The 18,408-nt window shown below is 42.8% G+C and overlaps 1 protein-coding gene across 1 annotated transcript in view; it reads left to right on the plus strand.

The window, feature by feature from the left end:
• The window catches only part of LOC132826396 (VPS10 domain-containing receptor SorCS1-like), an 815,604-nt gene that overhangs the window by 651,542 nt on the left and 145,654 nt on the right, over window positions 1–18,408 (plus strand). Inside the window, exon 17 of the mRNA XM_060842288.1 lies at window positions 7,403–7,536. Within this exon, the coding sequence (XP_060698271.1) occupies window positions 7,403–7,536 (134 nt within the window). The remainder of the gene's footprint in view (window positions 1–7,402; window positions 7,537–18,408) is intronic.

An 18,408-nucleotide genomic window follows, 5' to 3' on the forward strand; every position in this document is an offset into this window, starting at 1 on the left:
TTTTGTAATAGCCTTCAACCTACACAGATCTGAACCTGAATCAAATAAATATTTCTGTTTCATGCATGATAACAGCTTAACTTACTGACAGGCCCACTGCTTGTTAAAATAGATAGACACCACTGAGTCTGTCCTCAAAGCACATCCCCTGCTCAATATTTCATTTTGTTGCTGCCTGATAAGGGTGAGAATAGCATGGGACTCTGAATCATAAGCCATCTCCTCAATGACACTGGATAGGCAGACTTTCCAGTTCCTATCCATTAGGCCATTCAGCCCCTCACTGCTACCCCTTCCATAAGGTCCAGAATGATTTATTTATTTTTCAAATTCCGCATTCCCATCTATCATAAATCCTGATTCTTCTACCTAACAAGTTTGTATCTCCACCTTGGGGTGGCACGGTGGCTCAGTGGTTAGCACTGCTGCCTCACAGGGCCAGAGACCCAGGTTAATTCCCACCTCAGGCAACTGTCTGTGTGGAGTTTGCACATTCTCCCTGTGTCTGCATGGGTTTCCTCCAGGTGCTCCGGTTTCCTCCCATAATCCAAAGATGTGCAGGTTGGGAGAATTGGCCATGCTAAATTGCTTGTAGTGTTACATGCATTAGTCAGAGGGAAATGGGTCTGGATGGGTTACTCTTCAGAGGGTCGGTGTGGACTGGTTGGGCCTGTAGGGAATCTAATCTCAGAAAGTTTCAATGACCCCATTTCCTTCTGAGACAGAGAGGTCCAAAGTCACATAACCCTCAGAACATTTATCATCATCTCTGTCCTGAAGGGGTGATCTCTAACTCTAAAACAAAACCTTTGGTTCTCAATTCACCCACCAAGAGGAAACATTTTTTTCTACTTCCATCTTCTCAAGACCATTCAGAATCTGATACACTTTGATCAGGTCACCCCTCACTCTCCTACATTCCAACAGAGACAAGCCCAGTCTGTCCAACGTTCCCTCATAAGATAGCCCACTCATTCCAGGGGTCCACCTCGTAAACCTCCTCTCAACTGTCTCCGACATACTGACTTCCTTCGTTAAGCAAAGTTAAACAGTCTTTGAGATGTCTCAGCCATGCCCTGTGTAACTGAACTGAAAATGTGTTGCTGGAAAAGCGCAGCAGGTCAGGCAGCATCCAAAGAGCAGGAGAATCGACGTTTTGGGCATAAGCCCTTCTTCATGAATGATTCCTGAAGAAAGGCTTATGCCCGAAACGTTGATTCTCCTGCTCCTTGGATGCTGCCTGACCTGCTGCGCTTTTCCAGCAACACATTTTCAGCTCTGATCTCCAGCATCTGCAGTCCTCACTTTCTCCTCACTTTCTCATGTGTAACTGAAGCAGATCATCCTCACTGTTATGTTGAATTATTTGCTGTACCTGCATGCTAGTTTTTTGTGGGTCATGCTCTCTTACACCTGGATTCCTCAGCACACCAGAATTTTGCAATCATTTTCCATTTGAGTAATTCTCTGCTTTGCTCATTCTGCCTGCCAAAGTGAATGACTTTGTATTTTTCCACATTACACACCATCTGCCAAATGTTTGCTTTTCACTTAATGAGATTGCAGATTGATTTTGTAATAGGTAATATCAGATCTTCCTACCTATCTTTGTGTCATCTTCAAATTAAGTGACCATAGCATTGCTCCCCTTATCTAAGTCATTGATATTGATTCTAAAAAGCACTGACCCATGTGGCACTCCAATCATCACATCATGCTAAGTAGCCAAGCATTCATCGAAACTCTCCTGCTGCCTGGGAGGAAGCAATCTTCTTTTCCAATCAGTAGGTTTCCCATTAGTATGAGTTAGCACTTACCCCTCTTGCACAGAGCATGTGAAATCACATTGCACACAGTTTCGGTTTCACTACCTAAGGAAGCATATACTTGCCCAAGAGGGAGAGCATCAAAGGTTCACTGGACTCATTCCAGGGATGAGGTATTCCCCTTTGAGGAGTGATTGAGTAGGCAAGGTCTACATTATCTGCTGTATATAAGAATGAGAGATGGGCTGATTGAAATATAAAGGATTTTTTTTTGGGCCTGAGTTTTGTTGGACCTGCATGCATCCAGGCAAGTGGGGAGTAATCCATCACGCTCCTGACTTGTGTCTTGTCGATGGTGGACGGGTTTGGGGAGGTAGGAAGTGAGTTACTCATTGCAGCATTCCTAGCTTCTGACCTGCTCTTGTAGCTACTTATGTGGTGAGTCCAGATGAGTATCTGGATATTGATAATGGGATATTCAGTGATTGTAAAACCATTGAACATCAAGGGTGGTGGTTAGATTGTCTCGTGGAAATGGGCATTGCCTGGTATTTATGTGGCTACTTGCCACATGTCAGCCCAAGCCTGGATAATGTTCAGATTTTGTTGCATTTGAACATAGATTGTTTCAGTCAGTCCTTTCAGAAAATGTTCCTTCTGGCTGGGGAGGCTTAAACATCGAGTTATTGTGGGTTAGTTGGTCACCACTGGTGTGCAGAGCTCAACTCATGGATTTTCCAACTTAGCACAACCACTTCAGTGTTGAAGGGCCATACTTGACTCAGTTTTGCTGTGAGAGTTTGAGATTGCATTGTCAAACTTCATCAGCAGCTCCTAGACAACAATAGGGACAGCGAGTCCCAGTGCTTTGATCTAGTTGAAAGAGTTGTTAGATCCTCTATCCCTCACCCTGCCCCTAGTCACCAGAATGTCCCCACACCCAGCCTCTCACCCAATATTCCCAGTAGGCAGGTAGATATAGAAACACAAACTTTGAATTGTTTTGTACAGATCTTGCTCAAGAGATCACATGACTACCTCCAGTCAGTTCCCTTCCTTAGGGCTTTAATGTATCCATAGCGTCTTGTGTTTCATCAAAGTCTGCTCTGCCTGTCTGGGAAAACCACATTTTCTCGAACAATTATGATTTGCTCCGATGTCTTTGGTTGCAGTGAGCTCTGAAGACCTAATTTCACTGGAATGAAATTACATCCAGTTATAGAAGCAATTCAAAGTGTTCATTGCCCACACAGCCAATCAGGAGGGAGCACTACACCACTGTGTGAGTAGATGCAGCTGTCGCTTGTGTAGATGTTCAATTGTGTACCCAACCAAGTGCAACTGCTCAAGACCTCTGTGTGTCAGCAGTCAATAGTCAGTACAAAAATTCTTTGAGGATTACTCCAAAGATAATGTACTCCAACCTCTGATTTGGCATTCATCGCTAAAGGAACTATAGAATCCCTACAGTGTGGAAACAGGCCACTTATTCCATCAAGTCCACACTGACCCTCCAAAGAGCATCCAATCCAGACCCATCCCTATCCCTGTAACCTTGCATTTCCCATGACACATCACAGACACTATAGGCATTTGGCTTGGGCAATTCACCAAAGCTGCACATCTTTGGACTGTGGGAGGAAACTGAAATACCTCGAGGAAACCCAGGCAGACATGGGGGGAATGTGCAAACTTCACCCGAGGCTGGAATCGAACCCAGGTTCCCTGGTGCTGTGAGGCAGCAGTGCTAACCAGTGAGCCACTGTACCTCAAATGGAGCATGAAAGTAGGCAAGTGTTGCTGTAACTGTACAAAGCGTTAGTGAGACTGTGTCTGGATTACTGCGACAGTTTTGGTCTCCTCACTTGGGGAGGGGTGTAGTTGCAGGTGAGATAGTTCAGAGCAGGTTCACTAGATTGATCCCAGAGATGAAGAGTTTGTCTTATGAAGAGATTTTGAGCAGTTTAGGCCGATACTTGGTGGAGTTTAGAAGAATGAGAGGAGATCGAATTGAAGTGCATGAGATGGTAAAGGGGGATTGACAACGTAGACATGAAGAAAATGTTTCCTCGTGAGGCAATTTAGAACGAGAGGTCATTGTTTTAAGATAATGGGTAACAGATTTAAAAACAGAAATGATGGAAATGACTTCTTCAAAGAGTTGTGAATCTCTGGAATTCACTGTCCCAGGGTGTGGTGGATACTGGGACAATGAGTAAACTTAAGGAGGAGATAGACAGATTTTAATGAATAATGGGTTGGAAGATTATGGAGAGCAGGTGGGAAAGTAGAGTTGAGGTCAGTCATGATTGTATCAAACAATGGAGCAGGCTTGAGGGGCTGAATGGCCTCTTCCTGCTCCTGATGTTTTAGTTGACCTCTTTGGACATACCATGTCTGGGGTAGTTGGCACTTAAACCCAGGTCTTCTGGCCCAGAGGCAGGGACAACACCACTTCACCACAGGACCCTGTCCCCACCTCCAGTAACCTAACCTCCTTGGGCCAAGAGTAAATGAAAAAGCAGACAGTTTACAAATCTCAGTCACAGTGCCAGCAGCAGCAGCAAAACTCCAGCTAGTGAATTAAATGGTTCTGACATTGGCACCATTCAGTTTGGGGTCTGACTGCCAGGCATCCAGCTGCTGGCAGTTACAAGACTAAAGCTGATCCTTTTATCAGAAGCTGAAACATAAACCCAATTTTGCTTTGGGGACAAGTTAGCAAAGACCAGGCAGCGATTCTCATTCTGAATGAGACATGTGACTTCATTGTTAGTTAACTGGCAGGCTCCCTCTTCATCTGCACACAGCCCTAATGAGCTATTTACCACCACCTCACTCTCTGGCATTTCTTCATCTGTAATTGGGCTGTTAGAAGGATGAGCAGATACGTCCGGAAAATTATACATTATGTTTTACTCGCAAGCTGTCGTTAAAAAAAATGTTTATTTAACTTAGTTCTAAAAATAAGCCTACTCTCTCACATACTTCAAACATGCTCAACAATCCCTGAGAAAAAGACAGATTCTAATTCCTTCCGGGAGGTTGATTGTAACACCGTGTTACCAGATGAAGGTACTGTTCCTTGAGCTGTAATTCCAACTAGCAGCTGAACAGAGAAACTCAAGACCGATCTGAGCAGCACACCTTCCATTTTACACTTGTTCAAGCTGACACTGACACCATGTCTCATCTCCCACCATCATACCCCAGCTCTATCGCTGCCAGCCCTCTGTGTTAGGGCTAACCAGTTCCCAGGGTCACTGGGCTGGGATAATTAAGGCACAGCGTCAGCACACAGCTGGCTGGCAATGGCTCAAGATGGCAGCTCATGAGGGACAATAAATAATGGGGTAATAAATGCTGGCCTGGACAATAATGCTCATATCCTAGGAACACTTTTTAAAAAGATGGTGGTGAGGCTTGAATTGTACTTTAACAATTTTACACAAGGAAACAGAACAGCATTTCAAGAGAAAGAGAAGTGCAGGGTTAAGCCTTGTTTCTTCACCTCAGGGCATTTCCTGTATCTTCTGCTGCTTATTATTTTTCTCCCTAAGCTTCATGCCCCTTTCTACTCTCCCTCCCCTCCTCCACCCTGCCACCCTGCCACCTCACATCCCTCCTGCCCCAGGGCTGAGTGGTGAGCAGGTAGTGTGATTCCATACCCTCTTGGCAAGTGCCATTTGGTCTGTTACCAGTTGATATGAGAGCAGGCAAGCCTGGCTCCTCTTCCTCCTGCATCGGGTGACTATCTATGTGGAGTTTGCACATTCTCCCCTTCTCTCGGTGCTCTGGTTTCCTCCCACAGTCCAAAGATGTGCAGGTTAGGGTGGGCTGGCTATGCTAACTCAGTGTTCAAGGATGTGTAGGTTAGGTGCATTAGTTGGGGTAAATATAGGGGAATGGGTCTGGGTAGATTATTCTTCAGAGGGTCAGTGTGGACTTGTTGGGCCAAAAGGCTTTGTTACCACACTGTAGGGATTCTATGTTCCTTTGGGAGATGATGCTGATGATTCTGTAGAACTGTACAGGGGAAAGTGCATTTTTGCTTGATCTCTAACTTGTGCATGTTGTACATTTTGCACATTTCTTTATTTGTTCATTAGATGTGGCTGTCATTTGCAAGGCTGATACATCTAGTATGAGAAGGTGGTGCCAGTTGCTATTCGAATAGATTAGGAGCAAATTACTGCAGATGCTGAAATCTGACTGAAAACAAAAAAATACAGGGAATCACAGCTGATGCTGACCCTCCCTGATTTCCAGCAGGTTTTGTTTTCAGTTCCAGAATAGTTTCATGGACCTTTTCAGAATGACTTCAGAGTGAACCACATTGCTGTGGGTCTGGAGTCACAAGTAGGCCAGACCCAGTGAGGATGGTAAATTTCCTTCCCTAAAGGACATTAGTGACCTGTTGGTTTTTTATGACCTGCTGATAGTTTGATGATGCCGATGATTGAGATGAGAATTTTTATTTCAGAATGGTTAAACTGACAGAATTTGGATTCTATAGTTTCTGCAGTAGGTTTTAAACTCTGATTTAATGATTGCTAATCCAGGCCTGTGTCATATAAAGGGAAATGATTTACATCGTCCCTCCCCCATCATGACTGTTCCCGGTTTGATGGGACAGCCAACGTATATAATGAGGCAGGCCGGCGAAAGTGAGTACTGCAGGTGCTGGAGATTAGAGTCAAGATTAGTGTGGTGCTGGAGAAACACAGCAGGTCAGACAGCATCCGCGGGGCAGGAAAATCAATGTTTCAGGCAAAAACCTGATGAAGATTCCTGATGAAGGGTTTTTGCTCGAAATGTCAATTTTCCTGCTCCTCAGATGCTGCCTGGCCTGCTGCGTTTTTCCAGCACCCCATAGTGAGTCAGGTGGCTAACCCATTATCCTGCTACCCACCTGACATATTCTCTATCGTACATTGGCTAAGGGTAAGCCTGTGTGTTTCTCCATAGGCCAGTTGTGGCCTGTAATCACCCAGTTAATGACACTTAAGGGCCCACTTCTGCCTCTGCCACCATAATACAGTTGGTGTTGGAACGTAAGCACGAGCAGCAAGCCACTTTTCAATGACCCCTGGTGAGGAAGCATCAGGGCGAGTGGCTTGACTCCTTTTGCAGTGTGCCTTGTGCCTCCCCCGACCAGAAAAGAATGCCTCCACCTGACCTCCAAAGCCTGAATACTTGCTCTTGCCTAACCCCACCCGACCTCTCCCTCCCCCAGGATGCTGGATCCCTCCCAGTCCAAACATCCGAGCCCTGCCTTACTCTGGAATCCCTGCTGACTTCGCTTGTTCTGGCATTGCTGGGATTGCAGGGGCAACTGGCCAATCAGCTTGGCTGGCAGCTCACGTGGAGAGGTATACCTTCCTTTGATGGGCAGAAGGTCTCACTGCTACAGGGCCACCTTTTGATTTTAATATTGATTCCTGACTTTTCTAACAGGAGAGGTGAACAACAGGCCCCTTGTTGAATTCACCGCACCAATTCTCAGCACCATCCAGGCCTGTTCTACCTGGAGGTAGATCTTAAGACTATGATCAGATGTCAAAATGATTGATGATATATATAACACCAATGGCTAATTTGACTCCGAGTTCCTGATGGATGTGATTTCTTTAAAGGGTGAGCCTTGCATTATGGGGCAAATGCGAATATACCAGAGACGTCGCCCAGGAACGCAGTGCATTCTGGGAAAGAAGTACAATCGGGCTGTTACATCAGTGCCTTGTATCTGCACGGACTCTGACTTCGAGTGGTGAGTGACCTTGATAACATTTAGCCGAGAAACATTATACCTGCAATCAAAGCTTCCTATTACTACTTGCCCTATTGCCACACAACACTTTGCTGTATCTTTCATTGGCCTCCAGCTCTGCACAACTCCAAGCGTCCTCTGATGCAAATGAGTCTAGCCAAAAGCATGATTTTATTTGGGAAAACTGGGCTGGGTGACAGGAATGCTTATCCATTCTGAGAGACAAATTGAAAAATCAACAGCAAATAGCACATAGTCTGCTGGTTTAAATTTATTCTGATCCCCAGGCATTCAAGCCCATAAGGTTTATTGCCCAGCCCCTTGTGCCTTGGCAAGGTCTTGTTTGCAAAAACCAGGAGGAATTTCAATGCACTCCTCTCAATTTCCCCTGTCTGTTGACAGAAGCTAGCCTTGTTTTCTAGCCAAACTCCATTCATCATCAAGTCCTTGCCTATGGGAGCAGGCCATTCAGCCCATTGAGTCCACACCAGCTCTTAGAAGGGCATCCCATCCCATCCCTGTAACCTCACATTTCCCAGTGCCAATCCACCTGACCTGCATATCTTTGGAATGTGAGAGGAAACCAGAGCACCCGAAGGAAACCCAAGCAGACACAGGGAGAATGTGCAAACTCCACAGAGGCTGTCACTCGAGGGTGGAATTGAACTCAGGTCCCTGATGCTATGAGGGAGCAGTCCTAACCACGAAACCACCATGCCACCCATTGGCTTGGGAGGACCATAGTGTGGAGTTTTGGAGCATTGCATCCACACAATTTTTGATGTAAATTTACACTTGGCTTTTGTCTGTCTCTCAGTTGCTGAATTTGATCTTCTTCCAGTTTTAATCAGAATTAGTCAGATATTTATTTTCCAGTTTTGGCTCTGATTTTGCAAGATCACTGTTGGGACTATATTTGAAAAAAAAAAGCAGCAAATTTACTGCAAGAGAAGCTCAGGAATAATAAACTGGAATTTGATGCCAGGTCGCCAATGCTCTAGAATTTCTTCAGCGTTTCCAGAAATTAGAGATTTATTTGGGCACTTGGGTAAGAGCCCTGACAGAAAGTTCATAAGGACAAGAAAAGAAATAGTTTAATTATTGTTTAATTTATTATAAATAGCTCTAAGGTGGAGAAAGGAAATTGATTGTGCAGGAGGTTAACAGAATTATAAATTCCTCAAGAATGCATCTGACTGGGGTTGGCAAACTTAATGATTGTTCAAACTGGTTTCGGTTTCCAATTTTTGTTCCAGAAAGTTCAGGAGGATGGATCAATGTTGTTCTAAGTTCTACTTAGTATCAACTATTACTAATTCATGTATCGTATCCATACGTACACTGCCAATGCCCCTAGAATACTACAGAGAGATCTCAGGACCCACGTAGAGATTAAATAAACTTCTTAAGAGTCTTAAATGACCTTGCAATTTCAAAAATAACATTCTTATTGATAAAAACCTTATTTGTAAATTTAACTTCCTTGTACAAATAATTATTAGAATTCACGATTCCACTTAAAGAGTTTGTTTTCATGCGGAGCAGTCAATGAAATTGTAAATTGACAGGTACCCCCCTGTGATAATGGATGGCTATGAAATCGCTCATAAAACACTGACCTTATAATTAAAACCTTCAGACTTATGTGAACAATCATGGTGAAAAAGCAGGCTTTTTTTAAGAAAACTACTAATTTCATTTTCAAATATTTAAAGGGCATGAGTTTTAAAAGCTTGATCAATCCCTTTAAAAGTGTTAGCGAGTTTTGAAAAGATTTGTACCTCAGGTTGAGGTTCCGGATGTAAGTTTGCTCGCTGAAATGGAAGGTTTGTTTTAAGGTGTCTTTCACAGATGCTTTTTTATGAGCTTATTCACGATTTATATAGATTCATATTTACTTTTAACAGCTGCAAAGGCCACCTTACCTCAACCAAAGGATGACTTCTCTCTCCCAAAGGTATCACAGGACGATAAACAAGAGGGTACCTTACTTTTTCAAAGACCTTTGGCAGCTCTATACAATCTCTGACCAGGTTGAAAGTGCACAGACATTTTTTCTGGGACTTACCTCTGGTATGAGGCAGAGAGACTTGTCAATTCACACCAACCTGACTCCCACACCACCCCTAATCACCCCTGTAACAATGGTAAATGTTTGTTTGGGGGGTGTGGTGAAACTTCCAAATTCAGGCCCTCATGCCATTTTTGTACAGATTAAGAGGTTTACTGCCTCTGTGAAAATTCACCCATCCCCTGCCCCATCCCCTCAGTAATCTCCTCCAGCTGTGCAGACCTCCAGTAATTCAGGATTGTTGTGCGCGTCCACTGCCTTCATCCCACCAGGAACACTGGGGCCTTCAAGGCCAGAAGCTCTGGAATTTCTTTCCTAGACATCCCCATCCCTCATCCTCTCCCCCATTAAACATAGCCACCTCAGCCAAACCAAACATTCACTGCTTTCATAAGTCCTTCAACTCAATATTGTTTTTTTTAAAACCAGCTGCATTCCTGTGAAGTTTCTAAAGACACATTCTTACTTTAAAGATTCTATATAAATGAAATTTGTTGTAGATTGATGTATGATAGAGCACAATGGAAAGACATGTTTGAGGTGTCAATGAGTTTAGCTAAATCCTATGTTTAAGGATGATCTTTCATTGATGTGAGAGAAAGTTAAGGTGACAAATGCATCAGAATGTGATTCATTGTGAACAGTTAAATTGATTATTGTGTTACATATCAGCTTCAATGCCAAGTGTTCCATACTTTTATATCCTTGGTGGAGGAAAGGCTGCAACCTTTGTAATGGAATTGGTGGGGCAATGTGCAAATGTTTGAACATAAGAAATTGGAGCAAAATTAGGCTATTCGAGCCCTCGAGTCTGGCCCACCATTCAGGAAGATGATCTGTTGGTATTTCAAATTTCACATTCTCATCCTAACCCAATATCTTTGATTGCCCTGCTTCATGACAGACTCTCTATCTTTGTCTTAAAAATATTCAACAACTGCACACCTCCACAGAATTCTATGGCAGAGAGTTCCAAACCTCTGATAGAAATACAAGCTCCGAATCCGAGCTGTAAGGGTGATCCCAAATCCTACAACAGTGCAACAGACTCGGGCCTGGACCGACCCACAAGAGGAAACATCCTTCCAGTGTCCACCTTGTCAAGACCATTAACAATCTTGTCCACTTCAACCAAGTCACCCCTCACTCTTCTACACTCCAGTGGGAATAAGCCAAGCAAAGAATCACGGAATAATTGAATGCCCACAGTGCCGATAGAGGCCATTTGGCCCATCAAATCTGTACCAACCCTTGGAGGAGCATCCCACCCAGTTCCTCAGCCCTGCCCCATCCTCATAACCCCACAAATTATATGGCTAGTCCACTTAGCCTGCACATTCCTGGACACTTTGAGTAATTTAGCCCATCCACCCTAACATGCACATCTTTCAATGTCCAATTTATCCTCAGAAGACAGTCTACTCTTTTGGAGGATCAATCTTCTAAGCCCCTTCTGAACTGCCTCCAATATAATTACATCTTCCTAAAGTAAGGAGATTTAGAACTGTACACAGTATTTGAAATGTGGCCCCATTAATGCATTGTCTAGCAAAAGCATAAAATCCTTTTATGTTCAATGCCTTTTTAATAAAGGAGAACATGCAATAACTTTGATTACTTGGAGACAGTGAGGAATGCCAATGCTGGAAGTCAGAATTGATAAAAAAAAATGGAGCTGGAAAGTATAGCAGGTCAGGCAGCATCAGAGGAGCGGGAAAGTTGACATTTCGGGTCGGAACACTTCATCAGGTTCTGCTGAAACTTTCCTGCTCCACTTTTCCTGCTCCACATTTTATCAACTTTTATTATATACTTTCATCCTAATGTTTTGTGACTCGTGTCAGAACACCTACATCTCTCTGCACCCCGGAATCCCACAGCCATTGTCCATTTAATTAACACTTTGCTTTTTCATTCTTCCTGTCAAAGTGAACAATTTCTCATTTTCCAACAGTACAGTCCATTTGCCAGAGTTCTACCCACTCACTCAACCAATTGATCTGTAGCCATCTGTAGCTTCCTTGTGTCTTCTTCGCAATATATTCTCCGAATGTTTTGGCGTGGCATGGAAATGTAGGGAACATCCTTTTGCTTTTCTCTGAGACACCCCCCGTCCCAATTCATTTAAACTTTAATGAATATTGTCCTACCCACTCCACTCTCGCTTCGTATATCATCTGTGCCACCCCAAGAATAAAATTAAATGCCAAGTTGAAGCAAAATTCAAAAGTCAATAATCAAGATTACTAATTGTTGTCACCTGTTCTTCTGCCCACAATAAGAGACACTTGCTGGTGTGCTTTAGATCAGTACCTGCTACCCACAGATTGAGAGACTAATCTGAAATATCTTGATGGGGAGGTCACAACAGATACTCGTTTAGCTTATGATTGTACCTTATTTAAGTCAAATGGGTTGATAATTCCCTACAAACTGGACACTTTTACGCTAAAATGAATCTATAAATGCTTAATAGAGAAAAGAAGAGTGCAGTATATCCATAACTCAAGATTTTCAACAAGTATTTATTAAATTATCAGGATCGTTTGACGTTTAATTTTGCACATATACTATCCCTGAGACTGCTTGCTCCATTATCTCTCAGTAAGGCTCTTGTACTACTTGTGTGCGGTTATACATCTGCTCTCTCCACAAATGGTGCCAACCTCCCTGACTGATTGCTATGTGTCTCTCCAGCATTTTCTACTTTTATTAGCTATCCTCCCATTCAAACTGCAACTAAATGTGAAGTTGCTGGAAAAGCTCAGCAGGTCTGGCAGATTCCGTGAAGCGAAATCAGAGTTAATGTTTCAGGTCCAGTGACCCTTCCTCGGAACCATTCTGAGGAAAGGTCACTGTACCTGAAACGCTAACTCTGATTTCTCTCCACAGATGCCGCCAGACCTGTTGAGTTTTTTCAGCAACTTCACTTTTTGTTTCTGATTTACAGCATCCACAATTCTTTTGTTTTTAATTTCCCATTCAACCTGTTTGTTAGTTTCAGAGGGGGTCAGGGACGACAGGATTTATTTGTAGTTGTGGGAGATTGGGGAAGGAAGGGAGATGAGTTAGTTTCAATTTCTGTCCGTGCAGATCGCACAAGATCTGTGCCCATGTGTCATTCAGATGGGATGTCAAACTCAGACCTGATTGAGCTGCTCAGTTGGTTGTAAAGAATTCTCAGCTTCAAATTTGAAGAGTAACAGGTGGTTCTTCCAGCAGCTTGCTCAACATTGACCCCTCAGTCAGAGTCTCACAAACACTGCTGTTTGTCAGAGCTGGTTGTGTTCCCAATATTACAACAGAGATTGCAATCGGTTTGAAAACACCATGAGATATGCAGCAGGCATGAAAACTGTTATATAAATACAAATCTTTCTTTTCATATCTGAGTCTTAGCCATTTACAGGTTGCAGGCATTGTTGGGTAAGGATGTATGGGCCTGAAAGGATTAAGAGTGTCCAGGGGTCACTCACTCTGAGGATGTTGTTTGAGAGAAAGTGAGGGAACAGCTTCTGGTATCAAGGGACTAAGACCCATGGCCCAGGTTAGCCTTGCCATCTCTATAACAATTTCTATCACATCAATGTCACTTTCACTTAGCTGTTCATGTGCAATTTCTATGTCTTGTTTGAAGCAAGGGTCTCTCTCAATAGAACAGCAAGTGACCTTCTGCTCCCATGCCAGAATGAGTGAGCTCTCTAGATCCCTTCCCCAAAAAAGGGGATAACATCACACCTTCCCTGTGGAGTATGATTCAGCAGACATCCTCATACAACACAGTGCTCTGTGGTGAGGATTCCACAGGACCACAAGAAATAGGAACAGATATAGGCCATTCAGCCCCTCAAGCCTGTTCTGCCATTGGTGGTGGCATGGTGACTCAGTGGTCAGCACACTTCCTCACAGCACCAGTGACCCAGGTTTGATTCCAGCCTCAGGCAACTCTCTGTATGGAGTTTGCACGTTCTCCCCATGTCTGTATGGATTTCCTCCCGCAATCCAAAGATGAGCAGGTTAGGTATACAAGCCATGCTAAATTGCCTATCGTGTCCAGGGATGTACAGGCTAGGTGGATTAACCATGGGAAATGCAGGGTTGGAGGGACAGGGTAGTGGATGGATCTGGATGGGAAGCTCTTCAGAAGGTCAGCATGAACCTGATGGGGCAAATGGCCTGCCTCCACACTGTAGGGATTCTTTAATTCAATAGGATCATGGCTGATCCAGCATTGCTCACAGCCACTTTCCTGCGTTTCCCCCTTGATCAAGAATCAGTCTTTCATGGCCTTAAATCCTTGAGCCACATGGTGGGTACTGATCCATTTCACTGTCTCATGATGAAACAATGGAGTCTGAATATACCTTGAGATGCAACTTTAAGAATTCACCTCAAATGGACAGTCAACAACAGGAGGAAGACCTGAACATGCAACAACCTGGAGAGAAGAACTTCATGGTGAGATTCACAAGGACCTACAGTCCGTGGTAACACCATTTCAGACCTGGTAAGAGATACACAGCAGCAGGACAGAGTTCAGAACTTCCTCAAATTGGAGTGTTTGACACTCCACTGCAGTTAGGACACAATGAGCCCTCATTCCTGATGAAAGGCTCTGGCTGAAATATCAATTTTCCAGCTCCTTGGATGCTACCTGACCTGCTGTGCTTTTCCAGCAACACACTCTCAACTCCACTGCAGTTACAAATGGCATCAGGTAACACTTGTCTGTGGGAGCCGTTCTCAGTCAGGATTCAGCTGAACAATGATTAGCCATCAGAGGATCTGGCATAAAGTTAAGGTCATTGATAGGCTCAGAACTATAGGCTGGGAAAGCGCCAAGTAATGAGAGATATTTGCAGGTCAGTCTGAGTGTCTTGACTGCAACACCTGGGCACCGTGAGGTAAGAGAATTCAAAGGCCACACACGCCAAGGCCACAGACCTGAGGATGTTGCAGGGGCTTATTAAAGTCATAAGGGGACATATTCAAAGCCTAAACAGGGAATATCTAACAGAAGAAGAAAGTTGGAAAGTTTTATTGAGGCTTTGGAAAAGACAGGAAATTCATTATTAAAACCCCTGATAAAGGTGGAATGCATTTATTTAAGCTGGAGATAGCAGGAATTATTGAAAGAAAAACTATAAAAGAACAATGATTATTATCAGAGCCTCAGACAGTCACAATTAGCCAATAAAACCAATGGGAATAATTTATTAGGGCCTTCACGGGTGAGAATGTTCCATTTTGGGATTAGAATATTCAAGTGGCTACTTCTCACTGATGCATACTCGATGGACCCTAGGGTCCAGTGGACTTCTGTGACCCTGAAAAGCACAAAGCAGCAGCATAGCAATCACCAACAGATAAAAACCTTTTCAGCAAATGGATCCAAAGATCCAAGTTTGCGAAGAGCAGACATTAGAGCAGCGACTAAATCAATGTCCAGAAGGACAGAAGGAAGGTTATGATAGATATCAGAGAAAGTGGCCTAATAACTAATGATTTATCAGGAAGTGATTAATGCCATGGGTTAGTATATTCAAAACTGTAAAATATATCACACGTTATGAAGCAGACATTGCAGCAAAGTAACTGTTTTCTGTTTGTGCAGCTTAGCGAGCAGGTGGAGTTTCATGATTGTAGTCAGACAGTGTTCTGATCCCAGCTGATGGTAATATTGAACATGTCATATCTCAGAGCGAAACTTGCTTAATCAATCATGTGTTTAATTTGTGCAGTTGGTTACTCTTGTGGTTAATCTTTGAACATATTCACACTAGACTTTCAACGTTCTTTTAACGTAAGAACACAACTCTATTGTGCAAAAAAGCAAAAACAAACACATCCATGTGAGTAAATCAATTTGTAAAGATCTAAACATAAAGAGCAGAAAGCATAGATTCAAGATTTTTTCACAATACCTTAATACTTTTCCAATACTCAATCCCAGACAAATATCATTCTACTTAGCTCTTTAATTTCTTACTAACTGGCTGTTCCATGATGAAGGGTTTATGGCTGGAATGTTGACTCTCCTGCTCCTCAGATGCTGCCTGAACTGCTGTGCTTTTCCAGTGCCATACTTTTCAACTGTGATCTCCAGAATCTGCAGCCATCACTTTCTCTTAGTATCCCCCCGATTGTTTGTTCAATTATTTTTCTGTATGTCATTAACATTTAACACCACAGACACCTGGCTAAGCCTATCTACTTCACATGCTTTCTTGACATTTATGTAATTAGGCCATTTTCCAAACTCTTCAAAAATAATTTCCTTCACAAGAAGTTAGAACAAAATCCATCTGTCTCTATTTTATTTAACCAAGTCCTAAATATATAAGTTACCTACCTTTGTGACAATGACCCTGACAGTGAATTCTCCTGAAGGGAAGGTACACATTGCACAATAAAAGCCAGAAATGACCTATCAGCTGAGGAGTCTTATGTATTGGTTGGGATGACAGAGGAGGTGGTTGAGAGTCCCGCCCACTCAAATGGCCATGTGTGGTTTTGTTATTTTTAACTTAAGACGTTTTTATTAAGGGTGCAAAGCATGGACATTATACTGTTCACACAGGTCACAGAAAATGTTTGAGAAGCACTTATCTACAAATTTTATCCCATGATAATAACCCTAAAGTGGGTAGCCCCAAACTATGTCTATGCTCAATATTGACAAAAATAAGCAACTTGCAATTACATAGCATCTGTTATGATCTCAGGATGCCCAAAATGTTCTTCAGCCTATGACATGTATTTGGAGGGTAGGTACTTTTGTCATCTAAAAAGCATGGAATCAATTTGTGCACTGCAATTCCTTCAAACAAAATGGGATAATGACTAGATAACCTGTTTCCTAGATATTGCTTGAAGAATAAATAACCAGTGGAGCACAGAAATGTATTAATGTAGGTAAATGAGAGCTAAAAATAAAAATCAAAATAGAAAATGAGATAAATGAGAACAGATGGCAGCAGGAAGGTAATCTGAACATAAAGGCCACTTGCCAAATCCAAAAATGATGGTTGCTGTGAAGAATGATAGTCGTAGATAGTCATAGAGTCAAACAATGCAACAAAGACCCTTTGGCCCATCCCATGTGCACTGACAATAGCTACCACTAAGGGTGTGCAAATCCCAATTTCCTGCACTTGTCCCACGTCCTTGAATGTTTGAAAATGTAACATGGGAAGAGCTGAAAGAGGAAGGAAGAAAGTAATTCAAACCCACCGCCTTGACCACCTCAAGGGACAAGGACAGCAGATACATGAGAACACCACCAGCTGCTTGTTTTCCCCAAACCACTCACCGTCCTGGCCTGGAACTATATCACAGCTCCTTCACTGTTACTGGGTGAAAATCCTGGAATTCCCTCTCCAACAGCTCTATGGGCACCTGTGCATTGGACAGACTGCAGCAGAATTCTCACCAGCACCTTGTCAGGGAGGACCTGAGAGAGAATTACCCAGCTGGTCAAATTGTAGTATTTCTGGATCTTTTACGTCCACCTGAGAGGGTCAACAGGGCCTCAGTTTAACACTTTATTCAAAAGACTGCATCTCCAATTATGTCACATCCTCTCTGTGGATTAACCAGATAGTCAGTGTAGATATTGTGATTCTGGGGTAGGACTTAACCTTCTGATCTTGAGGTTTGAGATGATACAACTGAGCTATGGCTGGATCATATGAATGCTAACGCAGGTAATTCTTATGAAGTGAACTGGATTTATTGAACTGAGAGACAGCAATGCATCAGCAATCCTTTATTAACTCTAATATACAGAAAGTGCACAGAGCCCCCAGAACCTGGAATCTCATTTGACACCAGAAGGAATTGAAAGTGAATATTCTGTACCCTTTCTGTCCTTAACTACAAATCAACGGGGCTCTCATTTCCTGACACAAGTCCGGTTATAAAGAATTAACTACAACTCCAGGAAAAAACAGTCCACTGCTAAAGTTGTCTTCCTTGACAATATGGGGAGGTGCTGGTTTTGGACCAGGGTGAACAAAGTCAGAAATGACATGACACCAGGTTATAGTCCAACATATTTATTTGAAATCACAAGCTTTCGGAACGCTGCTCCTTCATCGGGCAAAATGACTTCACCAAACAATGCTTGTGACGATGTCAGAACTGACTGCTAAAGTAAGACAGAATGTCATTTTGAAAACAATTAATACAATTTGTTCTGCTTAATTTACAATTTTATTATACCTAAATTTTGCCACTTCTTAATATATATCAAAATATAATGACGTATAAACTAACAAAATGCAATAACATTTAATGTAATTATTATGTTATGATTTTAAAAGTTAATTGAACCTGCAATTAAGACAGGAATGATTGTGACTATCTTTTGAACAAGACATAGGTTGAGATTAAGAAAACCCACAACAAGGTATGCATCAGGACTCTATTAATTTTGAGTAAGAAGTGCCAGTCTGTGTTACCTTTTCAAGATATACACTAAAAGCATTGTAACTGACCTGTAGGATCATTGCACTGACCAGATTTTCCAACACTGGGAGAAATGCCTTTCCATTTAGCTTCCCTAAAGGCTGTTATTGAATACAGCTTTCTGGGCTTTGTGTGCTGAGTATTCCTCTACCATTATGGCATTGTAGTAACAAATTACATCAAGTCAGCAGGGATTCAAAATCTGCAATGAAGTGAAGAGGTAGTTTGGCGTGAGGGGGAGGATGACCCAGTGATATTATGCTCTGTTGTTTGTCCCAAGCCCAGGCCACTGTCTTTTTTATTGAATGAGCAGCCGTGAGATATGCCAGCAG

Source organism: Hemiscyllium ocellatum, chromosome 22 (assembly GCF_020745735.1).
Source record: "Hemiscyllium ocellatum isolate sHemOce1 chromosome 22, sHemOce1.pat.X.cur, whole genome shotgun sequence".
In the NCBI taxonomy this organism is placed as follows: Eukaryota; Metazoa; Chordata; class Chondrichthyes; order Orectolobiformes; family Hemiscylliidae; genus Hemiscyllium; species Hemiscyllium ocellatum.